General features: G+C 37.7%; 1 protein-coding gene across 2 annotated transcripts; it reads right to left on the bottom strand.

Moving 5' to 3' along the window:
- Positions 1–940: 940 nt before the first annotated feature.
- RNF13 (ring finger protein 13) lies at positions 941–22,792 on the bottom strand. 2 transcript variants are annotated; one of them, XM_026045166.1, is made up of 10 exons: positions 22,707–22,792; positions 21,656–21,778; positions 18,950–19,030; positions 17,431–17,556; positions 12,475–12,562; positions 9,895–9,985; positions 8,624–8,729; positions 6,381–6,474; positions 3,610–3,690; positions 941–2,038 (listed from the first exon to the last, which is right to left on the bottom strand). In XM_026045166.1, the coding sequence occupies exons 2-10, from the start codon at positions 21,767–21,769 to the stop codon at positions 1,674–1,676; spliced, it is 1,146 nt and encodes a 381-aa protein (XP_025900951.1). In that variant the 5' UTR covers positions 21,770–21,778; positions 22,707–22,792; the 3' UTR covers positions 941–1,673. The 2 variants fall into 2 exon arrangements, with proteins under 2 accessions (XP_025900951.1, XP_025900952.1); XM_026045167.1 differs by having other exon boundaries at positions 22,727–22,789.
- Between the last annotated feature and the right edge of the window lie 4,630 nt (positions 22,793–27,422).

The raw sequence follows: 27,422 nt of genomic DNA, 5'->3' as shown, positions 1-27,422 counted from the left end.
CTAATTTTTCTTAGCCAGTTCAGGAGATGAATTCCCTTCCCAGGTTGTAAAGCTAGGAGATGCACTTTGCATTAGCTCAGAAATAACAACTGAAAATGCCTCACCTGTAATGTGCTCAGCCCAGGATTTGGTGATTTCTGACTTCAAAGCTCACTCTGCAGCTGCAAAGGTCTTGGCATGGTGGGCAGCAAATGCTAGTAGGACTCTGGTCTTCTCTGCCTTTCTCCCATTAAAGCACAGACAAAAACCTAGAGTGAATGAAGCTCCTGCTCTGAACTCACAAATTAATTACACAAACAAAAATTCAGTTTTGGTTAAGTAACTCAGTTCCACTGCATATACTGTTGATCAGTGTAGTACTTTGTGCTGTGATACATAGTGTAACGTAAGAGAATTAATGCTACTTAGGGATCTCAACAGTTAGGTGTTCTCAATCTTTAAACATTTTTAAATTTACATTCATTGTATCCTCTTCTACATTTATTAGTGTTAAGTAACGCAAAGTTAAATAAATTCCTTTTGATACTTAAAGTGGAAAACATGTTTATTAACATTCTTTCAAGCTTTCCTTATTCAAGGCCATATAAAAAACTCTGCATTTTGATTATACATGTGTGTTGTTACTTTCTACATAGTTACAGAAGTATTCTATATAATTTACTCTTTTCATGATACACTGTTAAGCATTGAGTTCTGTTAAATAGTTGTAAGCACTTGTTTTCAAATCAGATATTTCTGAAAAGAACTTTTTATATACATAGTTTAGCGGACTATTGCAGCATAAAATGCTCTTTAAGAGGTATATGACTTGAGGACCAATCGAAYACTTACCTAAAATTCTTCTTCCCCCCTCCCCCCCCCCCTTTTTTTTTTCTCACCTCTAAGAGGAATTTTGCTTGTGTTTTTGTTTTGGTCACCCCACATTTCCTACATGATCACAGGAAAATAAATTACATGGAAGTAGCAAATAGAGTCAATTAATGTGTTAATGAGAGATCTTACTTTGTGAATCACTTAAAACTAAACACAGATTACAAATTTCCTTATCATAGGAACTGCTCAAAAAGAACTGCTTAAACTCAGCTGCTGTTGCAATTGCCAAAGGATTATTTGAGATAAAAGTGTTCTGCTTTGTTTTAATACATCAGAACATCAGAATATGGAACACAGATCTGTTCTACATTTTTCTTTCAGAAGTGGTGGCAGTTTTTAGGAAAACCCTATACAAACATGCATCATACATTTTGAGTTGGGCTTAAGGAGTAACACCATACACATACTAAATATTGCTATCAGTACGATCCAGCTGTACCTACAAAATGTAATTGGGGAGGTGGGGGAGAACCTATTTCCAGCTAAATCCCATTTCAACAAGATACTGACATTTAAAGTAGAGTCTGTGTGACACTTGTGTTGATGTAAACTATTAACATTATTCATTAGCATTGTGAAATCCAGTTAAACTCTTCAGGACAACAGAATGTGTAACTGAATATCAGAATCAAAAAGAAATCTATCTGTAGTATGATTAAACCGTAGTACTATTACATGAACCACTGCTCCTACTGAAGTAACCAAACGGATTATAAAGTAAAATATATTCCCTATGTAAGTGTTTGTAAAACATAGCCGTAAGAACTCTTTTGTTCAAACATTTTTCATCATCAGTAGTCTCAAACAGTATTTGCCACTCTGTACTCCCTTTCATCATTGGGCTGCAGTTGAACCACTACACTTTCTTCATTTACTCCATTTTCTGCATCACTACTATCAATATTGTCATTGTCATCCTCCTCGTACTCCGAGGACTCGGTCATGTTTTGATGGGAATGAGATTCTGACAGAGCCCCAAATGACTGAGTACTGACTGAGGCGAGTGGCCTAAGCAAGGGGGTATTTTCAGACACTTCGTTCTCTTCTTGACTACTGTCTGTCTCGGAATCGGAGTCCCCCTGGGAAGGGACCACTTTCTGCTTACAAACAGGACACGTTTTTTTGGTTTTTGTCAGCCATGGGTCCACACATTTGCAGTGATACGCTGTTAGAAACAAAATACAAGTGCATCGTTACCAAAATACAATGGATAAATAAATCCACTAAATTGTATTTATGTTAAAATAATGATTACAAAATTCTCACACAAAGAATATTAGTGGCAAGTTTGTTGGCACAAAGGCAATGTCTATCCTTCCATATGAAGCACCTAACCAGGTCCAAGATCCTTATCAATGATAAGCACTATTACAAATAATACAATAAATGACTATTCAGTGAATCGGGGCTACCTAACATCATTCTCATAATGCCTCTACCTCACCCATCCTTTTTTCATCCAAGGAGGCTGTATCAAAACACCCTGTTATTAAATAAACATATAACTTTACATATTTTAATTTAGGTTAACAATCAGCACAACAACTGTACTGGCCTTGTTCAAATTCAGCAAAACTTTGCTTGAGGGTCGTATTTATGATATTAAAAACTTAGCACTACATGTTAAGTGAGACCTCTAGCTGCAGGGAGCTTGGCCTAACCACAGCTTCCACTTTCAAACCTAAGTACGGGGTACACATAGCACATTTGGGTATATGGGTACACATGGCACATTTCATACATGCTTTTATGCATGTAAGGAGCTTGCTCTCCACAACAGTTCATGTGAGGTTCTGCATTTCGTCAGCAACCGCTGGCACTGGTGTGCAGGTTGAGCTAACCCTGTGCTCCCTGGGAGCGACGGATKGCTCTGTGCCTTCCCTTCCAGGGAGCCGCACTGTGTGAGCCTTCTGGGAAGATGGTTTCTGTGAATGAAGTTCTGCAGGGCTCAGTCTGCACCTGCTCTGCTCAATGCATTTGTGGCCTGTGGCCCCAGCTGCCTCCTCTCAGTGCTGTGGGACATGTTTTTGCCATGGCGAGTAAGAGCAGGAATTCACAGCAACAAGCTGGTTAAAACGCCATCCAACCAACATGGCTGTAACACGAATAACGGACAGGAGGGGAAGAGAGGGCCTCAAGCCAAAAATAATATATTCTCTCGATAATTGTTTATGTATCTTTGTCCAAAAATGTTTTAATTTAGAGATGCTCTTGGGCTTAGGCCTCTTCCTGCATTTCTAGATACAATCTCTTAGTACTTGCACACAGTTGTAGCAGTCCTGCTGGTCAGCGGATGCCTGTGTGACCACCAGAGATGCATTTTGTGCTGGGGCATTCACTAGAGGACTGCTCAACTCGTTACAGCAAAAACACTACACTCATTTTTGCATTGACAATAGTGACTTCGAGTGCAGTCAAGGCACAAGTCTATATAGATTATCTTCACACTACAGGACAGGCTGTTATGTCCATCCACATCTCCATGCCATGAGTAATCAAAGAATTAGGTTTAATAAAATTAAATTTTTGTAGATGGACATCTAAAGGAAAGGCGAAGTAGGAGTTATACCTTTTTTTTTCTCTTCGAGAAAAGGGTTTCTTCCCCCATTTGTATACACCCCCAAGCAAGAATAAATTTTAGTAATCAGTCAATTAACATATTCACTATGATTTTTAGACAGTGTTTTTAGATAATTGTTTTAATGCAAATGCTAAAGCTAAAATACAGCTGCTTACCATGAGAGCATGGAAGGATTCTGAGCTTGTCTCCATCCTCATACTCATCCAGACAAATGGCACATACGTCATACTCATCTCCTGCAGTGCAAAACAATCAGTTTTGCATCAAAAGATTTACAGCAGACCATTTCAAGCACATACAAACAAGTTGTTTTGGAAACAACTGCAAAAATAATTTATCTTGTTTAAATAAACTGCATTTGGGAAATCTTTAGTAAGCAAAACTCTCTCCTAAACTGCTTGGCATATATAAAGACAAAGATATTTTCAGAAATACAGAATTATCCATCTACATGTATCACAATAGCTCTGTACTTATGAGCAGTGGAAAACACAAAAATAAAGCTGCCAACACTTCAGCAGATCTTATGATTTGCTTTCTCTATTAAGCCTACATTGTTAACTGTGCAGCCAGGCAGATGGGCCAGTAATGAACAGTTATTAGATCAGTGATAATCTCATCTGCAGGAAAAAGACAATTTGGAAATACCTAGTAAACAGCAGAACTGTACTTACTCTGTGGCAGATTTTAAAAAGGCATTTTAGAGACCTACATCCCATTATATCTCAATCATATCTATCTACACACACACACAAAAATTCAACCCCTGCATTCCTAAAAAATATATAGGATCACAGAATCATTATGGTCGGAAAGGACCTTCCAGAGTCCAGCTGTAAATCCCTCAAACATCTTTGTTTCAAATTGTACATTTTCCTGCAGCCTATTGGCTGCCCCACGCACTGTCCAGTTTTCCATGTACATGTGAAATACAAGCATTTTCAAAGCTTACTGTCTGAAGTTAAGCTCTTATATTTTATTTAGGCAAAAAGACCAATTTCTAGAGGTTTTCTGGAAGTAGCAATGCCCTAACTCTTCTCCCGTGTTCACTGTTTTTCAGTGTTTCAGTTATGTCAATCACTCCTGCAAAGTAATCTTTATTTTACCATCATGTGCCTATCAACCTATTCAATTCTAAAAATGCACTCAGGCCACTGTTTGCCTTTAACAACCCTTTTAAAGTCACATGCAGCCATTTATTCAAAAGTGATTCACGATATAAAGCAGTGTTTAAAAAAAAARGGGGGGGGGGGGAGAAATAGACCCAGTACCTGCAGTTAGTCAAAAACTGAAGCTCAGACACTCGACTGAACATAAAGAAAGAGACCAATGTTTTAAGCAGTAAGACTGCACTACAGGCAAAATGAGAGTCCGCTCCTCTCTAAAACAGTATGATAGTCTTCAGGAGTTGCTTTCTGCTATCCTTCCAGAAGGAAAGGAAGGATATATTATCAGGAAAACTGAAGCAAATGGATTGATGTCTTGAGAAGTCCTATCTTTCAAAAACAAGCAAGAATCAATGTATTTAGATTGTGATACCCAGAGTGACATAGAACAAGCAGTAAGTTAAACTTTGTCCTTCCAGCAAAAGAGGCTGAAGAAAGTAATATGAAAGATTAATTTAAAAGAATGACCAAAGCGGTCACTTGCTTAAAGAAACTGAAATTCTATTTTTCAAGTTTTATAGGAAGATATCAATGTAATTACTAAAACCTAAGGTCAATTAAAAGGAAGTCCAGAGAGTCATCTCTTTTCCAAGGACTTCCCTGAACATCCACATTAAGAGCTCAGCTGGCTAATAGGTGAATCCTGATCTAACACTCCTGTTAAAGTGGCTGAAAAACATGAGATATTTTTCCCCTCAGAGTTAAAACAATCTCTCACTGCAGAATAATGCCCTTTTAGGGGTGTAACAGGCTCATGCAAGTACTAAATAAAAGTGAGAAACTCTTCCTTCCTTCCTCAAATTGCCATCTATTTTTTTTCCCCAAGGATTAGCATCTTACAGCAATTAATCAGTCACGCACTGTGTGCAGGCAGGCAATCAGAACAAGCCAAAACATGGGCAGGTCCACAAAGTGAGGAGATGCCTACACAAATAGACTCCCTATTAACAAGAATTATGTCCAGATCAATCATTCTCATGAAATTCTCTTCTACCTTTTCTTTCCATATTTGTCATAACTTCATTGAATGAAAAATCAGATGGTAAAATGTCATTAAAATAAACAGACTGGAGAAGAATCTCATGTTTTTAAGGATCAGACTGAAATACACAACACTTAAGGAGGCTTTTTTTTTTTGTTGAATAAAGTATCTTATTGTAGCTTTATATTTTAATTATCTTGCACACAACGACTCAATAAAAMGAATCAAATATATCAAAACATTAAAAAGCAAGTATTTGGGGATTGGATCTTAGATGCTCTGCCCTCCTAAAAGTATTGTGATAAAATGGAAGGACCATTCCATTGAAAAGTGGTAGGTTATACCCACAGAATAGTTTTACTTTTATAGTCTCTACAGAGTCAGGGAATTTACATGCCACAAACATCTAACCATTTGCAAATAGATGACTGGTACAGTGCACCACATGGTGACTGACTACTGGTGTCACTGACAACAGAGAACAAGGAAGATTTTTGAAATTTCTGTATTGATTCTGTAGTACACTACAGAATATTTTAATTCTCATCAGCCATGATAAGTTTAAGGATTCTACTAGAAATGATAGCACTTCTTATTTCAGTGAGAGCAGGGTTAAAACATTTTTTCATGCTTCCACTTCAGACTCCAATATTCACGTCAAGTACACTCAAAGTCACCTGACTTTGTTAGTTATGAAGGTATAAAACCCCTTCATTCAGACTTTTTAGTGTTAGAAACAACGGGGTCTAATTATTTAGACAAATAAAATTTCACTTGCCTTTCTTAAATTTATGTACAGGAATTTTCTTAAGCTGATCTTTCCTAAGTCGATTCCTTCTTGCCCTATGTCTGTCTTGCACAAACTTTGTGATCTGGAAATAGGTATAAATAAGACAACAATACGTTAAAATGGTAAAAGAACAATAAAATTTTTTACTTATGAGTAGCCACTTAGTTTAGTCAGGAATCCTGGCTCAAAGTGAGTCATCTGTTTCCTTGTCTGGACTCAAGGATGAAGCCAAACAAACCTAGAGCAGTAACATTCTTGATGACCATTGAACTTAAAAAAAAAACAAACAAAAAACAAAAACAAAAAAAMCCCCAAAGCTTTCTAGAAAARGAGAGAAAATAATGTCCATACTATATAAAATATTCCTCATTGCTGCAATGCCCTACAGAAACAGGTACAATGGAGGCAACACTCCAGGGCAAAATATGGTTCATGAAACTTGACCAGCTCCGCTACGAACGGACTTAGCTRAGCAGAGCTCTTCCAGAACATTATTGTTCATCAGAACTGCCTCCACAGTACCCAGCTTTGGAGGGGAAAGCTCTTTACTTCAAGTTATAGTAACATGTTGTCATCAACCTACTGAAAATTCTTTCTCTACTTTCCTAATAGTTCTTAATGCTACTTCTAACCTATTTCAAATTTTAGCACTTACAGTATGACATTATTCTTCAATGATGACAACAAATACACATGACAAAACAGTCTTAACTGAAACATACTAAACACCGAATATTTTGAAAAAGCAAAAACAAAACAGCTAAAATGCAGGTGCACAACCTCTCCCTGAGGACAAAGTAACACTGGGTAGATATTAATGTTACAAAGAACATTAATATTTCAGAGTTTGGGAATCTCTAAAGGACATTGCTATATTTAAAAATGTATGATGTGATGAAGAGTAAGTGGGAACCTACATATCAGTGATATGGACAAACATTATTTGAAGGTCTATCTGGAATGATAATTAGTTCTTGACAAAAATAGAATTTATCCTTCTGAAACATACATGGCTTCTCTTTTTAAGCATAGCTGGATCTAAATTGTTAATTCGGACATTTCTACCCTAGCTTAAAATGAACTGTATGCATGAACTGCAGGTTTTCTGCTGAAATTCAGATACTTAACAACAACTAGAGCCTCATATCCACTTTGTTAAAATAAAGACTTTCTGAAGAGAAACACAACAGAAATCAAAAGAACAATTCAGTTACTTTTCAAAGTAGGCTCTAGATAAGCATCTTACACTTCAATGTAACTTAACAGCTATTCTGTTTGATCCCTCAGCATTATACATATATACATATATATATATATCTTGCTCACACTGCATCTAGGGTTAATTAGTACACCTCTGAGAATGATGTACTACTGGAAATGTAGAAAATGCTTTCCAACACTTTCCATTGGCTTTTTAATAGTTGAACATGACGTGGGTAAATGGGTTTTGTAACTTTCAACACTATAGAGCACATTTTCAAACCCCTCAAGTATCAGTCCCAAATATATATAATACATATATACAGTATTCTACATCGGGCCTACTTATATGATACACAATGTAATATTCTCCAAGTTCCTGGACGTTTTCCTGCATTTTTCCGCCTAAAATATGATTCTAAAACATGGAAAGGGTCATTCATTTTCTATCAAGCTAATATTTTGGACAGAGCCCAGGCAGATTCCAGAAAGTGGTATGCAAAGCGTTTGGAAATAACGTGCAGTTGTGCTCTTTTGCCTGCTACAGGCAAGGAACCCAGTGAGAGCCTAAGGAGAGCACAAGCCCAGGCAAGAGCACTCTAGGTGGGGGATCCATGGTGATTCCCACCACGCGCTGCAGTGGTTTCCAAGCACAGGGCACAAGACCTGCACAGGGCAACAGCAGCACTAAGGTGCACTAAGCAGGACAAGGTCCACGAGGTGGGACCTGCTCTCAGGGATGAGTGCAGGGACAGGCTGTTCCTTAGGGAGGGATGTGGGAACAGCCTGAGCAATGGAAGGGTGGGGGCGAGGACAGTCCTTCACGCTGAGGGGGATATCCTAGGGGTGTCTGACATCCCTTTGACAAAGTATGCAGCTGTTTATTGCACTGAGAAAGAAGGGATTTCAGGTGAACACAGTACTCAAAGCACTCCTTGTCTCTTTACTGAATCCCTGCACTTTACTCCAAGAGCCTATACAAACCGATGATTTGTTTGGAAGCAAAAAGTCATTAAAAAGAAGGAACTTACCATAAATATCACTATGAGAATAAGACAAATCCCCACTATTATCAGGAAAGGGATCAAGTAATACTCCAAAGGAAGACTGAACTCTGGGATTAACACAACATGGCCACTGTGGAGAAAAAAAGTATCACCTTCTGAAGAGGTTAGAATTTAAAAAGCAGTGAGATTACACAATGCAATGAAAAAACAACATAAAATGTTATGGCCACACACACACTAAATACCTACGTGTGACAAGTAAAAAAAATCATATTATATCTATATAGCATAAAGTCAAATAAATAAAAGAACAAAGGCTTTCTAGAATGCTTACAGTTAAAACAAAGTTTGCACGTTCACGTACACTAAAACATTTTAAAAAAAGACAATAACTAAGGGGACAGAGGTAAAACTCCAGGTGCACAAAATTCAAGCTTCATTTTCATAGAGTAAACTCCTGAATCCATCCAGTAGTCTATACAGTCCACAGAAAAATTCTATTTGTGCTGTTTCATTTTAACACAGCCTAGGGCCCCTCAGGAGTCATATACACTGGCTGTTCATTTCCTTTCAACAAGAGTTAACCAAACAGCACTGACAGTGTGAGCAACCACAGAGCAAATCCCAGCTTCTCCCAGACACACACACAAACCAAGTGGCTCCTAACACAACTTTACATACCCAGGTAGTTAAATGCACAACTTTGTTAGTTTGCAAGACTCGTGCAGAAAGCAGCAAACAGGGAATGCAGTGCTAAGTAAGTACTTCAAATCTGACATTTAGCTTTACATGGCATTTCTTCAAAAATACAGGTAGGGCATAACATCCTTCATTAACGTGGCAATAGGTTCAAATATCTCAGGACCTTGCCAGTGTGGTATTCAGGATACAAGTGATAACAAGCAGTAGTCAGTAAGTCAGTTTGTTCCTCAAACACAAATTGACAACAAGAACTGCACTGATTTCATCCTTGGGATCTACAAGAAAGTTTTATGCAGTTGCCCCAGATAGTTCAGCTACTGACAGTTAAACCGCTTCAGTTTCACTGTAATAGATCACCCCTCTGTCAAAGCACCCACTTGTTTATAGCAACTTAAAACCACATACTAAGGAAACAGAACAGAAAAGAATGTAAAATTGCAGATTGGGTGAAACCAGCAGCAAATCAGGGCTCAATACTTCCTGGCAATACCTACAGCCCACCGTCACTACAAAATCCTCTTTTAAATCTCTTTACTAAAAAGCAGCAATGTCTTACCACAAAGGACAAGGCGGCTGCTTGTGAGGTAACTTACCCCTTTTCGTAAGTGAATTCCTCTCTAAGAGAATTCGCAGATGTCTCACCAATGAAGACAGAAGGAATGTCAATCTTCTTTAAAATCTCGACTGTATAGAACGGAGGAAAAGCAAAGCTAGCATTACATAGCATTCCATAGCATTACACAGACACTGGGTGGGTATGCTAAGGACAGAAGACTCAAAACATGAGATAATCTCACCAGGAAGACAGACATCCTTTAACACAAGGATATATACACAGATGTATGAGCATGCCATGTCTTCATGTCACATGAGGAGTGTTATTGTTTTTCCTGCCAAATATCTAGGGACTTTATTGCCTATCTAAAACTCAAAATTTGTAATGGAACACTTAAAACTGACATAAAAGATCTTTTGACAAAGAGTTATGGATGAATGAACTGGATTAATTTTAAGGAGAATATCAAAATTACTCTGAGATTGGACAAAGTCACGGAGCTCCCCTGACTCCAGGGGTTCTGACAACTCGTATGATTTTATGACACGGTTCTGTGTTTTATCAGCCCTTCTCCCCCTGCCACCACCCCACCCTTTTACCCCTAAACATAACTGAGCACTCTGGAAACAGTCAAAAATCAGAAAGGAGAAAATGAACAACCCTCCTCCTCTGCTTCAGCCCAGTGAGAAAGGGGATGAAACTGCCACCCCTCTTCTCTGCTAATTACTGAGAGGATTAAGCTCAAAAGATGCAATTCAAGTTAAAAAAAATACTGAAAGATAAATAAAAGTCAGCCAATGAAGCAATCTGAAATGTATGAACTGAAAATGTCTTAGCTGACTGAGCTTATACCCCACATTCCAGAAAATCTTTTCCTCGACTTCATGTTGATTTGCATCTCAGATTTACTTTTACACTCCAAGGTTAAAAGAACCTTAAGGTTAAATCAATATCAAAGAGAGAGAGAGAGAGAGAGAGAGAGAGAGACAGACAGACAGAAAGACAGGCAGACAGAAAGACAGGCAGACAGAAAGACAGGCAGACAGAAAAATAATGTGTTTTTAATTACTATAAAGCACAAGTAGAAATGGCTTAATGTCACTCTATAATACCCTTATCAGGGTATTATACAAGCCCTGTCTTGTTGCATTCTACATTTTGAGTTTATAATGAAACCTGAAAATAAGTTTCATATGGTTTGGAATTCATTTAAACAATGTACACAGCTTTCTGGGCTACTCAGCAACCACTTAGGAAATTAATTTTCAGAAAGCTATTTCACTCAATGCTGGCAAATGTCTTTTTGGTTCTCATTAATGTTCCCGTTCAACTGTAAGCTCAAGAAATTGGACAAAACAAACAAACTGTCACAGAAGAAGTTCTAAAAGCACCATATTGACATGAACAACTTCACAGAGCTAGTCCTTTGAAAATGATCAACACTTATACAAACAGTGCTGTTTTGAAGATGATATTTTTAAGGATCAGAACTTAAATTCTCAACAGTACATTTTGTATGTGTTTTAGAAGTATTTCATAGGGAAAATACACACATCAGAAAGTAAGCCAAACCTTTTGGCTGGATTACAGGATGTTATGTATATATTCATTCCATGAAAGGGGGAAATCAGAATTAACCAGAAATTGACACAATGTTCTCTAGTATATTTCTTCCTAGCGAAAAACTGAAAATACGTTTATATAATATACAGTCACATGAAAAGCTTACTCAAAGGAACAGGAAAAACACACAGAGCAGTGCAATAGCAAACTGAAACGACTAGCCATGGGATGGTTGAGGTTGGAGGGACCTTCGAAGCTCACCCAGCTCAATCCCTCTGCACAAGCGGCTGCCCTACGGCTCCGGTGCAGGAGCACGTGCGGACGCCTTCTGCCTGCGCCAAAGGAGGCGGCTCCCCCGCCTCTCCCTGCGACCCGCTGCTCTGCTGGGGCCCTCAGCGTCACAAAGCTTTTCTCCCAAAGGCAGCAGGAACGTCCYGTGCCCGCGGCCTCATGCCCTGTCGCTGGCCAGGGCCGTGACAGCATCCTCACAACACCCACCCTTACAGTGTTCATACACACTAACGAGATCCCCTCTGAGCCTTCTCTCCTCTAGGTTAAACAGGCTCAGCTCTCTCAATTAATATTTATTATTAAATCAATAAGTATKAATAGGTTGCATTTTCATGTTTGAATTCTGTCCAATACAGTAGAGCTTCACTCCTTTTTTCCCCCTGTGGTTCTGCCTCATCAACACAAGTTCCCAGGCCTCAGCTCTTTTCCCTGCTCACAAGATTCAGTCATGTTAATCTACCTAAGTCAGTAAAATAAAGACAGCCTTAGAGATCTATCTCATAAATGTAACCATTTAACCCAGAACAGTTCAACTAAAATACAAAGGAAAACGAAAGAACAAGAGCATGTAAGGACAAGGTAACATCAAAAAGAATATACAAGTATACCTACATATTCTAACATATTTTGAAACACTAAACACAGGAGGATTTGCTTTTATACTGAGGGCTTGTCATAATGTTTTCAAATGAATTTAATATGGCATACTCTAGTGTGTGAAATGATTTTCAAACAGGAGAGGAGAAGTGATACCTGTACTTACTGTCGTTGGATCCCATGCTTATGAGGTCATCGGAATCAACATTGTGAACTATCGCTGCCTTGTACCCAGCTCTCTGCGCGTTTAAAACCTGCAAACCATAAGAACTACTTATWACACTGCTTTAAGATACAGTAACTTGCTGTTCGTCTATAACACAAAGTRCACTTCAGAAGTTGAAATATCAGCACAATTTCATTTTCATTTGGGAAACAACAATCAACTTTCAAAATAAAAATCACATACTTATTATACTGATACAATTCCATACTTTTTTTCAGGAAAAAAAACTGTTACATGTTATTTGTAGGTAAACAGCATTTACATCTACTAAAAACAGGATTAAAATTCTCCTTATGTACAGATAAAAATAATATTTAACCTATTTTTTTCCTATTTAATCTATTTATTTCCTATTTTGGGTCACAGTACAGAAGTCTGAAGTAACCTTGMTTTCACTGTACTCTTCCATCACTCCTAAATTGCAAAAGGTATTTTTTGCCTTTCCACTTCCCCTTCTGCATCTTTGACATGCAAATCTAGTCCTAAAGAAGGATCTTATATGAGCTTTTCCATGTCCTTCATTTCATTCAGTTTATTTTCTTAGAGGTTGCAGCTTTTAAAATTTAGAAGATTATTAGTTTGGGTGCCTTAAATCTCACTGCAGAATTGTCTCTCTTCCCCAAAACCTGTTGATCAAGGTAATATAATTTCAGTGTTATGCTTTAGTCTTGGTCTTTCAGGTTGGGAAAGGAGATGGTGACTTTTTCTGCACTCATGCCTCCTCTTTCCAGCTCTGTCTCATTTAATATTTCTTTTCCTGCAGCACTGCAAAATTCTAGTTCTGCTTCTTTCTTCCTCCCTTCACAATCTTTCTCCCTACCTCCAACTTACTTTTTATGCTCTAAACATGCCTGGAATTTCCTACTCTGCCATCTTCAATTCTAACATCTGCCCAGTTTAAAATATTGAATTGGAGCCTGTATTAGTTTTTCCTGCTGTACTGAAGATTCACTACAAAGGCCAGATAAATACATCTTTTCCTTATATATGTACCACATGTTCCCTGGTTACAGAGATAGACAATGTGAACTCAAAAGGTGAAGAAAACTCCTGGAAACTGTTCTGAAACTGGAAAGGACTTCTGTAAATCCTCATGTTGGGCCACATATATCCCAGTATATTTCCATTAAATCACATCTATTTCATAACTCACTGCACACAAGCCTACAGTGCATCTCCTCTATAAAGACTCAGATAATCTGAATTACATGTATTTAAGCTTAGATTCTAATACCACAGTTACCATATCTCTTTCTATTAGTATGAAGAAAAGAGCAGTCTGGCCTTGACTCCCCATTTCAGGCATCGCTATTTGCTTTGTTCATATGCGGTATGCGATGGTTTCTTTAGACATGCTTGTAAATTAGTGACTCGATTACCAACCCACAGCTTTTAGTACATAGTTACAGCACTGAAACAGTGCTCCCTGTTAAAGTGAGCACTTACATCCACAGAAACAAACCCATTTCAAGTTAATGATTCCAAAAACCATCAAGAATAAAGCATGTTTCATAAAATGCACTTCATTTCATAGCAGTCATAAAACTTGTTAGTGACAATAATAAACTTTATTTTTCATAAAGTATTAAAGCAAAAAGATTTAGAAGTCTGTCTCTATTCTTAAATTGCTACTAATGAGCAGCGAGAGACTAAAGATATTTCTCTAAGTGGCTATAAATGAACCAATTTGTAAAATACAATCCAGTTAACACTGCAGCATTTTATCCATTTTAATTTCTTCCATAACACTAACATTCTTGCCCTTATCTGGCCACATTTCATTATTAGTTACAAAATCTGTACCTCAAAATATTCCAGGGATAAACACAAACACTTAATTGTGGAAAAAAATCATACTTGTTGATAGAGACTGGTAAATATTATTATTATTTTTAATCCAACTTCCTATAATACTGTCAAAGGTATGTTTTATTCATAAAGTTGTTTGCTTGTTGCTATAAAATCTCAGCATTCCAAGTTCTCAATATTTGAGGACGAAGGTGATCTCATCGGTTTCCTACCCAAATACAAGACATGCTACTCCCTGAACTCAAAAACATTAGATTGGCAGATGAAATGTTAAGTCCCTTTCTTTAAAGGTTAGTAATTTCTGTTATACCTCAAATATTCAAAGGGATACACAATTATTTTTATATCAGAGACATTTTTAAATTAGGTCAAGAAAATATGTATTTAAATTTGCTGTTTTACACCCAAGAAACAATGCCCTCCAATATTTTTACAGTAGCTTGAGCTACAAATATTTTGTAGATTTTTTTCAAATAGTGTTTTAAGCATACAGATAACTAGTACTTTTATAGAAAAATAAGATAACAGCAACAATAACTTTGTCAGATTGTATCACTCATGCTCAACAGCAACAATGGATGCTACCTCAAACACGGTGATGCCACCAGCAGGAGCAGCACGCAAAGCCGCATGGAAAAGCTCCTGATTTTGCCCCGTTCAGAAACACAGGGATACGGGATTGGAACGCTAATACTTGCTCATTCAATCATTCTGTATTTTTCTCAGTCTGCTACAACTATTATAAAAAAGTGCGCAGGATGCTACTTTGATGCAATACACACGTAAGATTTGGCAATACATGAAAAGAAGAAAAAATGGTCTCCACTTCTTACCTTCAGCAAAACGTCCCTTCCCCATATGCAAGTGCAGAATGACAGGGTGCCCAGGTAAAATCCGCAGTATCAGGTTTTCTAGATCAACCTAAGCTCCATGTAGTGTTTCTAGACTTATATAACCTTTCAAGACTTCTATAATGACAGCACAGTTGGGGCTGGAAAGCACTCCTGAAGATCATCTATCCAAGCCCCCAGCTTAAACAGGGGCACCTAGACCATGCTCCTCAGGGCTCTGTCCAGTCAGGTTGGGAGTATCTCCACGGACAGAGACTCCACAACCTCTGGACAACCTGTTCCAATATTCCAACATCCTTGCAGAAAAAAAAAAAAAAAAGTTCTTACACGCAAACAGAATTTCCCGGTTACAGTTTGTACCCATTGCCTCTCACCCTGCCACTGGGCACCACTCAGAACAGCCTTCTCTGTTGTCTTCACACCCTGCACCTGGTGTCCATAGACACTGGGAGGATCCCCCTGCGCCTTCTCCTCCCCAGGCTGGGCAGCCCCAGCCCTCGCAGCCTCTCCCCGCATGAGAGATGCTCCAATCCCTGCAGCACCTTGGGGGCCCTGCGCTGGATTTGCTGCTGCCCATCCGTGTGTCTCTTGCACTGGGAGCCCAGCCCTGGACACAGCGCTCCAGCCGTGATTTTAATTTCTATTTAAATAGCAGATTTTAAGATTCCAGTTTTATAAGCAGGGTTTTTATTCAAATAGGAAAATAATAACATTCCTCAAGAAAGATGAGCACTGTGAGCCCAAACAATATAAAAACTCCTGCAGTTAGAAACATATGGCTATTTTTCTATAAGCTGTAATTGGATGTATTGTTCTTATATTGTCCTTGTGTTGAACAGGGAAAAAAAATCTTTTACTACTGCTTTTTCACTAAGCACTGTATCCTCTGTCACTGCACTGAAATAAGAAACATGTATAACACTGCAGTGTTTCCAAATACTATTTCTTTTGATTAAATGTTGTGCAGATAAAACGTTTTAAACAGGGTTCATATTACAGTTGTAAAACAGGCTCATTGTCAGAAGCACTATGCTTAGAAATCATGACCACAGACAAACATCATCTGCAAACATCACCACRAGCACAGATTTAAAGGCACCATTCAGCTGCAAAAGCAGTTATGCTGCTTAAGGCAGCACATTCGGTCAGAYTGTGAAGTTTTAACTTATCTAGCTACCCAGGGCTCCAAATATAGAAACATTAATCATGTGCTAAACCTGAAGTATGAATCCATCTTCAACATACATCCGTCAGTCCATTTTTAAACACTTACCTAGAACGGGTGTGGCAGCTTCAGGAACTGCTTTCTTACTAAGCAGCGCCTTGCCATTACAAGAACATGACACCCAGCTCCTCATTCAACAATTACGTCCCTCAGATCAGCAGCAATTCAGATTCCCTCACTGTATGTCTCATGCCATGCAGTCAATCTTACTKCAATGCACAGACACCTTGGGGCTTCTCGGTGTTTTCAAGATCAGTGTTAGAGGTAAATACAGAGGCATGGCTTGGAGCCTGCCCAGTATTATGTTGCTAGAGAAAATACACATTACATCTAGAACAATGCATGTACAATAGTGTGGCTCCTGTTGCCCAAAGGGGCAGAATTTTAACATATCTTTACCTAAACTATATATAACCTAAAAACCTAAGAAATCTAAAATATATTTCAATATGTAGCACAACTTTACCTTATGTTTATTTAGCTGGATGACTGTTTTATGCAGCAGAAAATATGTGACGGCCCCTGTATGCTACAGAGGAGTGTCTTCCACAGTTGGCCACAACCAGACCTTTAACGCTGAGCAGACCGCCGTGTCCTCTCACCATCAACCATTACATTGTACTGTTCATGCAGACCCACTCTGAGCCACTACAGACAGATGACACACACACACACACCCCTTACAGATTTGGGGTACTTTTCAGTCATACACATTTCCCAATCTCTGCTATGATCCCTGGCTATAACAGTACAAGCAATGGCAAGAGGATGTGTCACAGTAAGAAAGGCAGTTATTGCTACTAAATACTTTCTATGATAGAACTACAGCATCAGTCATCCTTATTTGCCATGCATACTGACTCAAACAAGTAACTCATACAACCTGGAACTAAATCATGTTACAAATAATGCCACTTTATCTCCCTGCAGACAATTTCTCCTCTTCAGAGTTTACTCTGACATAAACTAAAGATATTTTCTGCAATCTTCAATTAAAACAATCAAACTTACCTTTACATCAAAGTTGCATTCAAGCCTTCGAATTAACACAATAAAAGCACCAGAGGAGTTGTCTTTCAGTGGAGGTGGGGCTATGGGCTCACATGCATTCTCTGGCTTTGAATTTACTAGAAATCCCTGAAAGAGTAACAGAATATAACCAGGTTTATTGCTTCTCTCCTCAACAAAATAAAGTGTTGTCAGACAAGTATAAAGAAAGAAATCTGTGCATTTTCATACTCCAGTCAAACAAATTCTAATCAACCTAACCTGTGTCACCACAAAATTYGTTACATCCCTATTTATATTTATTGGATTTTTTTGTAAAGAAATAGAAATATTGTAATACTCTTTCCTGTAACACATGAAGTTCATCACTCACTTTCCAGGACAGTCTAGCATAGAGTTCAAGATACAGTGCAATAATATTGTTTAACTGACTTTCCTAAAATATGCACAGAATAAAGGATTATATTGGACCAAGAAATACAAACTTAATACTTGGCAATTTAAACAGAAAACAGAAGAAAAGGAAAACAGAAGAAAGATTTATGTGTGTGAAATTGACTATGAATAGTAAACTACCACAAAAATAGCTGATTTGATACAATATGCAAAGACTACAAATCCTAGCATGTGCTACAGTTTCAGAGTCAAAGAAAAATTCTTTGAATATCAATCTTCAAGCAACTTCTGAATTACTTTTAGCTGAGTACTTCACAATAAAACAAGTCTTGAACAAAAACTGTCCTAAACTGCTGCTTTAGCATCTGCAGAAGAATTCTGAAACTTCTCTATGAAGAAAAAGGCACCTCTGAACACTGAATGCCTCAACACTAGTCCCTCTCCATGCTGATATTTTCATGCTGGATACTCTTTTGAGCTTTCTTCACTATTACTCTGCTTACAGAGTAAACACTCTGTAAAGTATACAGATCAGGTAATTTTTTTACAGTTACATGCTGAAAGAATATCACATATACTACATAGTACAAATCATTGCAGTCATGAAGAGAAAATGACCTTCCTTTTTCTTCTGGAATATTTTTATTTCATTGTTCAAATTTCTAGATCACCTGAACAGCAGCTTTCCAGAATAAGCTGGAGAATAACCATTTAGACACTCTGTTTCTATATGTGCATCCTGTATCAGCCTTATCACTTCAACCAGTGAAGACTACCCGGATCTTCCATCTATTTTGCAAAAAGTAAAACCTTAATGTTGGCAAAGAAAGAGAATTTCAATATCACTTCTGTGACTCAAATTCATTATCTCTACATGGGGGACATCACTTTGGCTGAGTGCTGTCTAAAAATTACAAAGAGACAAGAGATGTACATCTCGGTCATGAATAGTTACCCATAAATTGTTTAAAACAACAGTGAAACAGCTTTCTGCCCTCTAGGCTGACTCCATGTAGCCATTTACAAAATATAAGACTCACTCAGAAAAAAATCCCCAAACTTCTTCCCTTGCTTATATACACATTTTTTTTTTCAGGGTTGTTTGGATATTTTTGTTTGTTTTTACCTTCAAGCCTTCTGTTGGCAGCCTGTAACCAAACCTAGCAGGTAGATCATCAAAGGTCTGGGTTCCATTTTCAAAGTTATACTGAGAGAAATAAATCATAAAAAAAGTTTAGGCTTGCAAGAGAGAAATACATAATTCTAAAAACAAATAGAATAGATTTTTTAGGTTAGAGTATTTATCAAATGTAATAGCTCCTGCAATGCTAATAAAATAAATTGCTGCTTCTACTGGTCTTCCATTCATATGGAAAGACAATTCTTATGCTACCTAGCAGTCTAAAAAAAGTTATTTATCGAGTAATAACCTTTATGCTAAGTCTTTCCTTCTACTACTTGCTTTTCAAGTATTATCACATTTACAGAAGAAAAGCGGCAAACTCCTCTGAAAATATTTAAGCAAAAAAAAAAAAAAACATATTTTTGCTTTAACTTATATACACTGAAAAGAAGCTTTAAAAAGTTGTTTGTTGTTAGCAAAGAACAGCCTCCATGTTATCTTCCCCTAGTTACTCATTATCTATTCAGGATAGCTAACTCAGGTTAGTAACCAGCTTTACAGTTTTCGTTTATGCTAACTATGAGCTTCCATTTAAACATGCAGGAATACTATAAAGAATTTCAGATTGTGGAAACTTCGTTTCCTCTTTCCTTGTGTGATCTTTAACAGGTCTATGAGATGGCTATCCAGTGGAGAATTCATACAATAAAAAGAGGACACAAGATAAAACTTATTTTCATTTTATGTAAGAAAGTTGCTTCCTGCAAAAGTTCCTACAAAAGCCAATTAGATAATAATTAGATAGTAATTTGAATTCACATTATTGGCAGTTGCTGGTTAATATTAGATAGTTTAATGACTTGAATACTTCTTTATTGTATAATTCTACTRCCAAACACAATAATTAAAATACTATGTTTATAATTCAAAGTGCTAATGCCTCTCCTAATAATCAGACTTACACATGGGAACTCAAACTCYAAGTCAAAGACTAACCCTTTTATGAGTAATCCTACGCTTCTGAAAGGAGTCACATTTCAGAGGAGCCCCCTTCTGGCAGGCTTTTTATAAAATTGGTAGGAAAAGGGAAGAATGGAGCAAACTTCAACAGAACGTTACAGATTGTGTAACGCATCTGCTTCACACAACCTTTCCTCTTTACCTGCTATTCAAGAGCACACAGCCCAGCTCTRTGCCAGCAAACTGCCTTCCTAGATCCTCCCCTCCCTCATCTACTATTTGGGAAACATTGTTCTTCTATTTGTCATGTTGCTTTCCCCGAGCCATCCACCTGGCCCCTGCTGGGGAGCAGTCACAAACATGTATTTTTACTCACTATTTAAAAAATAACCAAATGTGCTTAATACACATAAATCTGAACTTTATACAAACAGAAACCCTTGATTTGAGGCTGCAGTTGTATGAGAAGAAAGAAGCTTAAACATATACCTAAATCAGTAAGGAAAAAAAGAATTTACTTTCTAAGAGAAAATGTAAAATTTTGCCTGTATTTCATTAACACACAGAGACTTCCAAACCTGTAAGGTGCTTAAATCCAAAGGTTTAAAGAGATAAAACTAAAATTTCAGAATTACTTTTTTTTTGTAGTTAAGAATGTTTATTTTTAAAGTATCTTCCCTAAAAGTAAGAAAGGAAGGAAATCAGTTTTCTTACGAAAAGAGGAAGCATGGGCTTTGTGGGAGAAAAGGGGGGAAAAATCAGTTTTACAATATAAAGTTGTACAAAGTTTCATTGTAAAATGATGACAACAGTAGACAATAATAAAACAATCTGAATTGTTTCTTAAACTTTTTTATCAAAGATGATAACCAATAACAGACTTATGATCCAAATAACATAATTCAGTACTCATTATCCCACACTGTGACCAATTTTATGTATTTTTATTTGAATTATTTACTTCAAGGATTCTCTCTCTCACTCCTAAATTTATAGGGTTAACAGCTTTCCTGGATATCACTGTGAATAGCAGAGAATATATTATTACACTTTTTACATTTAATTATTTTTAGTAGCTGTAAGTCTATTCTGCAGTGACAGATACAACTGCCGCCATAAAACTACAAGGTATATAAAATTAACAATATTTAACATACATCTTTTACCCTGACCCTCTGTCCATTACATTATTTATGAACATTACATATTATACAAAGTTAATCTAAAAATCCACCCATCTGGAAAACATAATCATCATCAGTAGCAGAGACTGCACGTTTTTGTTTTATTTATTTGAATCTAGGTCTAACATGTACAAGACTTTGCTAACAAGGCCTCTGATCCACAACTAGCTTATACTAGTCACAGGAGACTATTTTATTTCATTTGGATAAAGCTATCCTACAAAATGGCATCACCACAAACTTAAATTGCTGCCTAAAGCAACTAAATACACCATTCTTGTAACAGGGTTGTGACAAGCTATAGATGTCTCTTCATACTTGAACTCCATAAGTGACTGTAATGGAATTAAGCACTTTCATTATCACAGTATCCGAGCATGCATCATCTGTAAGCTCTTTTAAAATGTATGTTTTATTTTTGTACTAAATTCCTGTGTTCAGGCAACTCTACTCCAAACTGTTATAACATTTACTGCATCATCTAATTCATTATTTTAAAAGTCTGAAATAAGATTCACCATTACAGAAGATTTCATCCATGTGTAAAGAACATACTTATACTTACCGCTAAAATATCTGCCTCCACAGGTAAAAGATTCAGGAAAGCAAATAACTGAACAGTCAAAATAGTGTATATCTGAGTGGCAGACAACATCAGCATTCCTATTGACAACAGCATATTTAATACCTGCAACAACAACAACAAGAGTCAAGACAGACAGCAAATATTTTTAATTTCACTGGGCTCTACCAGCCAGCTAGAACTTTCCTTTCAAAGAAGCTTGCAAAAAGATAACCTATGTTTACTTTTGAGAAACAAGTAATTTTTAATTTATGTAATTATGGTAGAGGTGTCTCTTCTGCTTAAAGCATGCAGCCCTCACAGGAACACGTGAATAACGCACAAAAATTACTAGAGTAGCACTCTTTACTTTACTAGAGACAGATTTAGGCAACGTGTGGCTGTTGAAGTAGCATATAGTTAGCATATAGCAACATATATTTGCATTATATACATGCTAACAATCCTTAGACATTTGTAGCTAACTTTCCCTTCTTGCACCATAAATCCAAGTCAGTCGAATTCTTAACGAGGCTAAAGTAATTCTACAATACGCATTTATTCTAAACATACATGATATACTCAGAACCACAGTGTGATAGCAGCAGGTAACAAATACCAAATAAGTCTATCAATTCCACTGAAATTCACAAATATTCCTACATAGTTTGTGATTTTCAGTTTCCTGTAAAGTGCGTCCATTACCTTTTTTTTTTTTTTTTTTGGCAGGGGGAGGTGTCTTTAAAAATAAGAACATAAGACATTCTTCTATGTTTCATGAGTTCATGACATAAAAGAGAAGTTCATTTTACTTTGTCAAAAAGTTTCCATCAAAGCTGACAGGAAGCAACAAGTTTTGTCTTTTGAAATACAGGGGTCATATTTTCTAACATAAACTGCTCTTTAAAACTGTTGATCTATCGTTAAGAGGAGCAAAATAAAACAAAGAGAGAAGGGGGAAGGAAGGGAAATAATCGCACTGATATTTTATCTTTGCCAGTCTTTTTTTTTCGTAAAAGTATTAAAAATACAAATCAAAGCTCTGAAAGCTTTCCTTGTACGGGCGATCCTCACATTCTCCTTGAGATCACAGCGTATCACAAGTCTCAAGTTATGCACAAGGAGCACCGAAGAACTTCTCAACTGTAAAACACATTAACCACAACAGTAGGAAAACCTCGTTACACAACCTCTCAAATCAAGAGCTGATCAATTTTACAACTCCCACGCTTTGTAGCCACAGAATTAGGTCTCTTGAAAACAACATAAGTGTTAATGTTTGGATTTTGAACATTTCTCAGAAAAGACAAAAGTTAACACTTAAAATATTAACCACCACTGCTCAGCTTGGAAAATCTGTGCGCCCTTTGAAATTGACTACAGATTAATTTCCACTGGTCTTTTTCAAAAAGTTATTTCTTCTGGCAACAATGAGAAATTCAATCTTAGATATAACAGCATTTCAAACTGAATCTCATTTATTTCCATTATTTGTTAAGACTGTTCTATCATACCATAGAATTTATTGACTATATGTGAATGACTCAGTTTCCTCCAGACTTTTTTTGTAAGCATTCAAATTTATGCAAATTTATTTGAATTTATAACATGGAACAAGTTCAGGCTGCAGTATAAATGTGAGACGGCGTGCACTCAAAAAAGGTAAAAAAAATCTGCTAGTTAAATTGAAATGTAATGCGTCCAAAAATGGCAAAGGGAGAAGTTTCAGCCTTCCATTTCATTGAATTATGTCTTTTAGTTGCATATCACACATATTGAATGAAGTAGTCTTGTGGAAGGAAAAAAAAAGTATGATTTATTAGACCCTACAATCACATACACATAAACAGGCAAAGCCAAACAGCCAAAAATGGCACAAGTAGCCACAGAACGAGAACTTCCTCATTCCTGAGTCCCTGACTTTCAGTATAAATAGTATCTCTTAATTCACTGTTTACAAGCTTCTTAATGTACTTGAAGGGTTGAGAATTTCTTTATGTGCACGCTGCACCGCATGCAGAGACATGAGGGTTTAAGACTTAACCCTAATTTGTGCTGCTGAGAAACGCTCCCTGGAAGCGCAGGCCTCGCTCGGGGACGGAGGGAGGAAGGAAGCGAGGAAGGCGGCGAAGCTTCGACCAGAGCTTGCCCCGCTGTCCGTCCTCCACCTCATTAGCTGCACGTAGAGGCTTCTGTTCTGCCCAGTGCTCCCGAGGCAAACGCTGGATCGATGCCATGACAAAACAAACAAGCAACAGGGCACTGCTGTCTCTACCTCCATGTGACGCTTTCAATTTTTCCCTTCCAGATGCTATGCTTCATCAACTTATTTTATTACAATTAACTCAACATCAACGTACAATTTCACCAAAGCACTAGCATAACATGCTCTGCATCAATATTCTATGGCTCACAAAAGTAACAGTTAACTTTCATAAGTGTTTTATGAGCCTGTAAGAACCTAACAACTGAGATTTGTTTTCCACATTTAGATTACAAAACAGTAAGTTTAACTATGTTTTAACCTAGAGCATTTCGTGGCATCCCCTCCATCCGCAGGCCTTGAGATGACAAGAGCAGTTCATTTCCCTAACTAGCGTGAGGGGACAGCAGCAAACGCACAAACCCGCACAGCAGAGGCTTGGGGGGACCTCACGTTACAGTTCAAATGGAAAATCGACCCATCTACTAGGCCAGTCTATTCTTTAGAAAGAATAAGTCGAACTTTCACATACAAAAATTATCTCAATTAAACAAGATTTAACATGTCTTACAAATTTGTTTTTGCAAACAAAAAGGCAAAAGATGTTACTGCTTAAACTAGTATCTTTTGTTTTTCTTTGGAGAGATCTGTTTTAACAGCTAATAATCTCTGCAGAGTAAGAATTTAAGTTAATGGAGAAGTTTCCTAACTCAGACACCCACAATAGCATTTAACTTACTGACCTGAGATACAGGGAGCCAGGAACATACAGTCTGATCATCACTAAAATCCAGAAAAACTGTGGGCCCAAGAATGAGATTGGGGAACGTCATCATTAAATAGAAGCACAGGTAGGAGCTTCCCCTGAGCTCTCACTTCTAACACTTTCCCACTATAAAACACAACCTGAAGGCCATCAGGACCTCTGTTCCCCACTGAGAGGTTACAGTCTGCAGTTTCTTTTTTGTACTGTTGCTACAGCCGTAATCCAGCCTTKAAACATCCACCAACTAGTCATCTACAGAGAAACTTCAGATTCTTTTTAGGATTAGCTATAGCATGATCATGTGCACAAATTCTCGTAACAAAATAAAGGTACACATTACGTTTTTTGGAAAAGAATTGCACCTCAAACTGGCTGTAAAATCCCACATTCAAAATCCATCATAGGCAGAAAAAGCCAAGCAACCAGGACACCACTTGTGTCACTGTACAAAACAAGCAGCAATTAAGCCCTACAGTCATGAGAAATGTAACCAACTTTGCTACTGATTTTTAAAGGGACAACTCGTTCACAAACACATTTCCGTCTCTCTGGCATTTCTTGTGGTCTCACTCTAAGAATTTAACCAAAAACATAAGTAGTGAAAATAGGGGTAACACCCTTAACACAAAACAGCAGCAAACAAACCAGATCCAATGCTGCAAAGCAATTATAAAAAAAATAATTCACACCACAACCACGTACAAAGATATAAAGTATATTTTTCATGGATCACCCRAATCTCCTCTAGTATTTTCCTCTAGAAGAATGCAAAGTACTTCAGTTAAGCTTATTTAGGCCGTCTAAACTGTTTGTATTCAAATCTCTCCCAGCTGAACTTTCTCATTTAAATGCTTCCACGTGATTTTTTTTTCCATCACACCATAGGTATTTCATTGTGAAAATTTTCAATTTCTTTGACTCAATCAGAAAAGCATAGACAAGATTACTCCATTCCCTTTCAAAACCAAGGGAAAACCTAAGAACGCCTAACTTCTTTTCCTACCCTTTGCTTCTTAGATAGAAAGCATTCTGCCTGTTCTAGGGTTCTCAGCATTAGCTATAGCAAATAAGCTTGATTTCAACTGGCACTGATATGAAAACATACTAAATTTAATACTATTATTAAGAGTTAATAAAAGCAGTTCTTGTGATTCTGACTTGGTTATTTAGACATGTGATACTTCATGAAACTTTCAGCTAGTTAGCAGAACAGGTTTCCATAACTGTAATTTCTTCTATCTCAGATTAATTATGAAATCCATGAATTTTTATTTCTAAATCACACTATATCAGTTCCTCTCACCCATCTCCTCTAAAAAAGAAGGATTCTGCAAAACTGGGAGGGGAAAGGGCAACCATTAAAAAAAAGTGCTATCTTCTTTAATATATCAGAAGTAAAAAAAAAAAAAAAAACTCAAAAATCTCACAGTATTTTATCCAACAGTTAATACAGTTGGATACACCTTACAACATGCCAAAAGTATTAAAATATTATTAAGTGCTCTAAGTTAGAAAATATCAGAATTTAGCTGTCTACACAAACAACATGCGTATGTAACGGTGGGGTCTTCTCTATTAAACATTCACATACAACCAGACTCTTCCATGTCCAAGAAAGCTTTTTCGTTTGCATCTGAAGCAATTCAGTTCTTGAAATCATGCCTCAACTGTAGGCTACAAACTGCCTCATTAAATTGGGAGTATTGAATACAGAAATATGGTGGTATGTATGTTGCAAACCACTCAAAAGTTTAATTAGTCTTGGGGATTTTACAACTCCATGTCATTGCCTTAAGTAACTTGGGGATCGGGGTAGGGATGGAGAGCACTTCTTTTTCTGCATGTTTTTCATTCTAGGGTTGAGAACACAAACGAGTCTCAGGGAGCCCACTCRCAGTCACAACACCGACAGGGATCATTGGTTCAGGAACGGGCAGTAGTGTGAGACGTGCTGTACCACAGCATAAAAAACAGCAGTCAGGCGACCACAAAACAAATGCATTAACAGAGAATATAGTAAGCAAAGGTTTCCCATACAGATAAACAGGCAGTAGCATTGTTGTATATATAAAGTCTCTTTCTAATGACATTTTAAAGATGAACATACTGACCCTTCTCATTTCAAGATGAGGACAGCTGAATAAATCAGATACAAGAACTACCAATACATATGACAGATATAGCTRTCTACTGCACCAGATAACAAGAACTCTTTGCCTACTTCCTAATATACATTGGGGGCTCTGACTTGTATTAATAAAAGCCTGCAAAATATCTAGTGTTTTAAGCAGAAGTTCAATGGCTCCCAGACCAAAATATTTTCTTTGTGGGAAGAAAGCTCTTCCAAACAGAGTTCCTGCATGTTATCAAAAATACTAGTTTAATTCCTGCAAGCATGAAAAAAAAGCCTTGGGAAAAAGCTGAGGAGAGACCACCCAGCAAGACCTGTGGTTTGTGAAACCGGACAGACAGAAGACCCAGCACTGCCAGTAGCTGCGGCCGAGCAGGCTCCACGGGTACACAGGAACAACACTTTTCAGGAGGGCACACCTCTGGGAGCTCACAAGCTGCTCCAACAGCACAAGACAAGAAAGGCAAGGCCTCTTCCACAGCTCCAGCACCCTGAGGGTGGCGGGTGTCCTCCCTCCCCCAGCGCTGGAGAACGAGCCCAGCATCCAGGTCCAAACGAGAGACCCAAAGGCTACGGCCGTGCGGAGCGGGACCGGCACCACCAGCCACCCGCGCGACCCCGGGAGGCGGCTGCGCAGGGCGGGCCGGGCCCGCGCGCCCAGCTCAGGCAG

This window comes from Nothoprocta perdicaria, unplaced genomic scaffold (genome assembly GCF_003342845.1).
Source record: "Nothoprocta perdicaria isolate Ctin4 unplaced genomic scaffold, notPer1 scaffold_4, whole genome shotgun sequence".
NCBI lineage: Eukaryota > Metazoa > Chordata > Aves > Tinamiformes > Tinamidae > Nothoprocta > Nothoprocta perdicaria.
The sequence above is the reverse complement of the archived record's forward strand: the minus strand, read 5'-3'. Positions and strand labels throughout refer to the sequence as shown.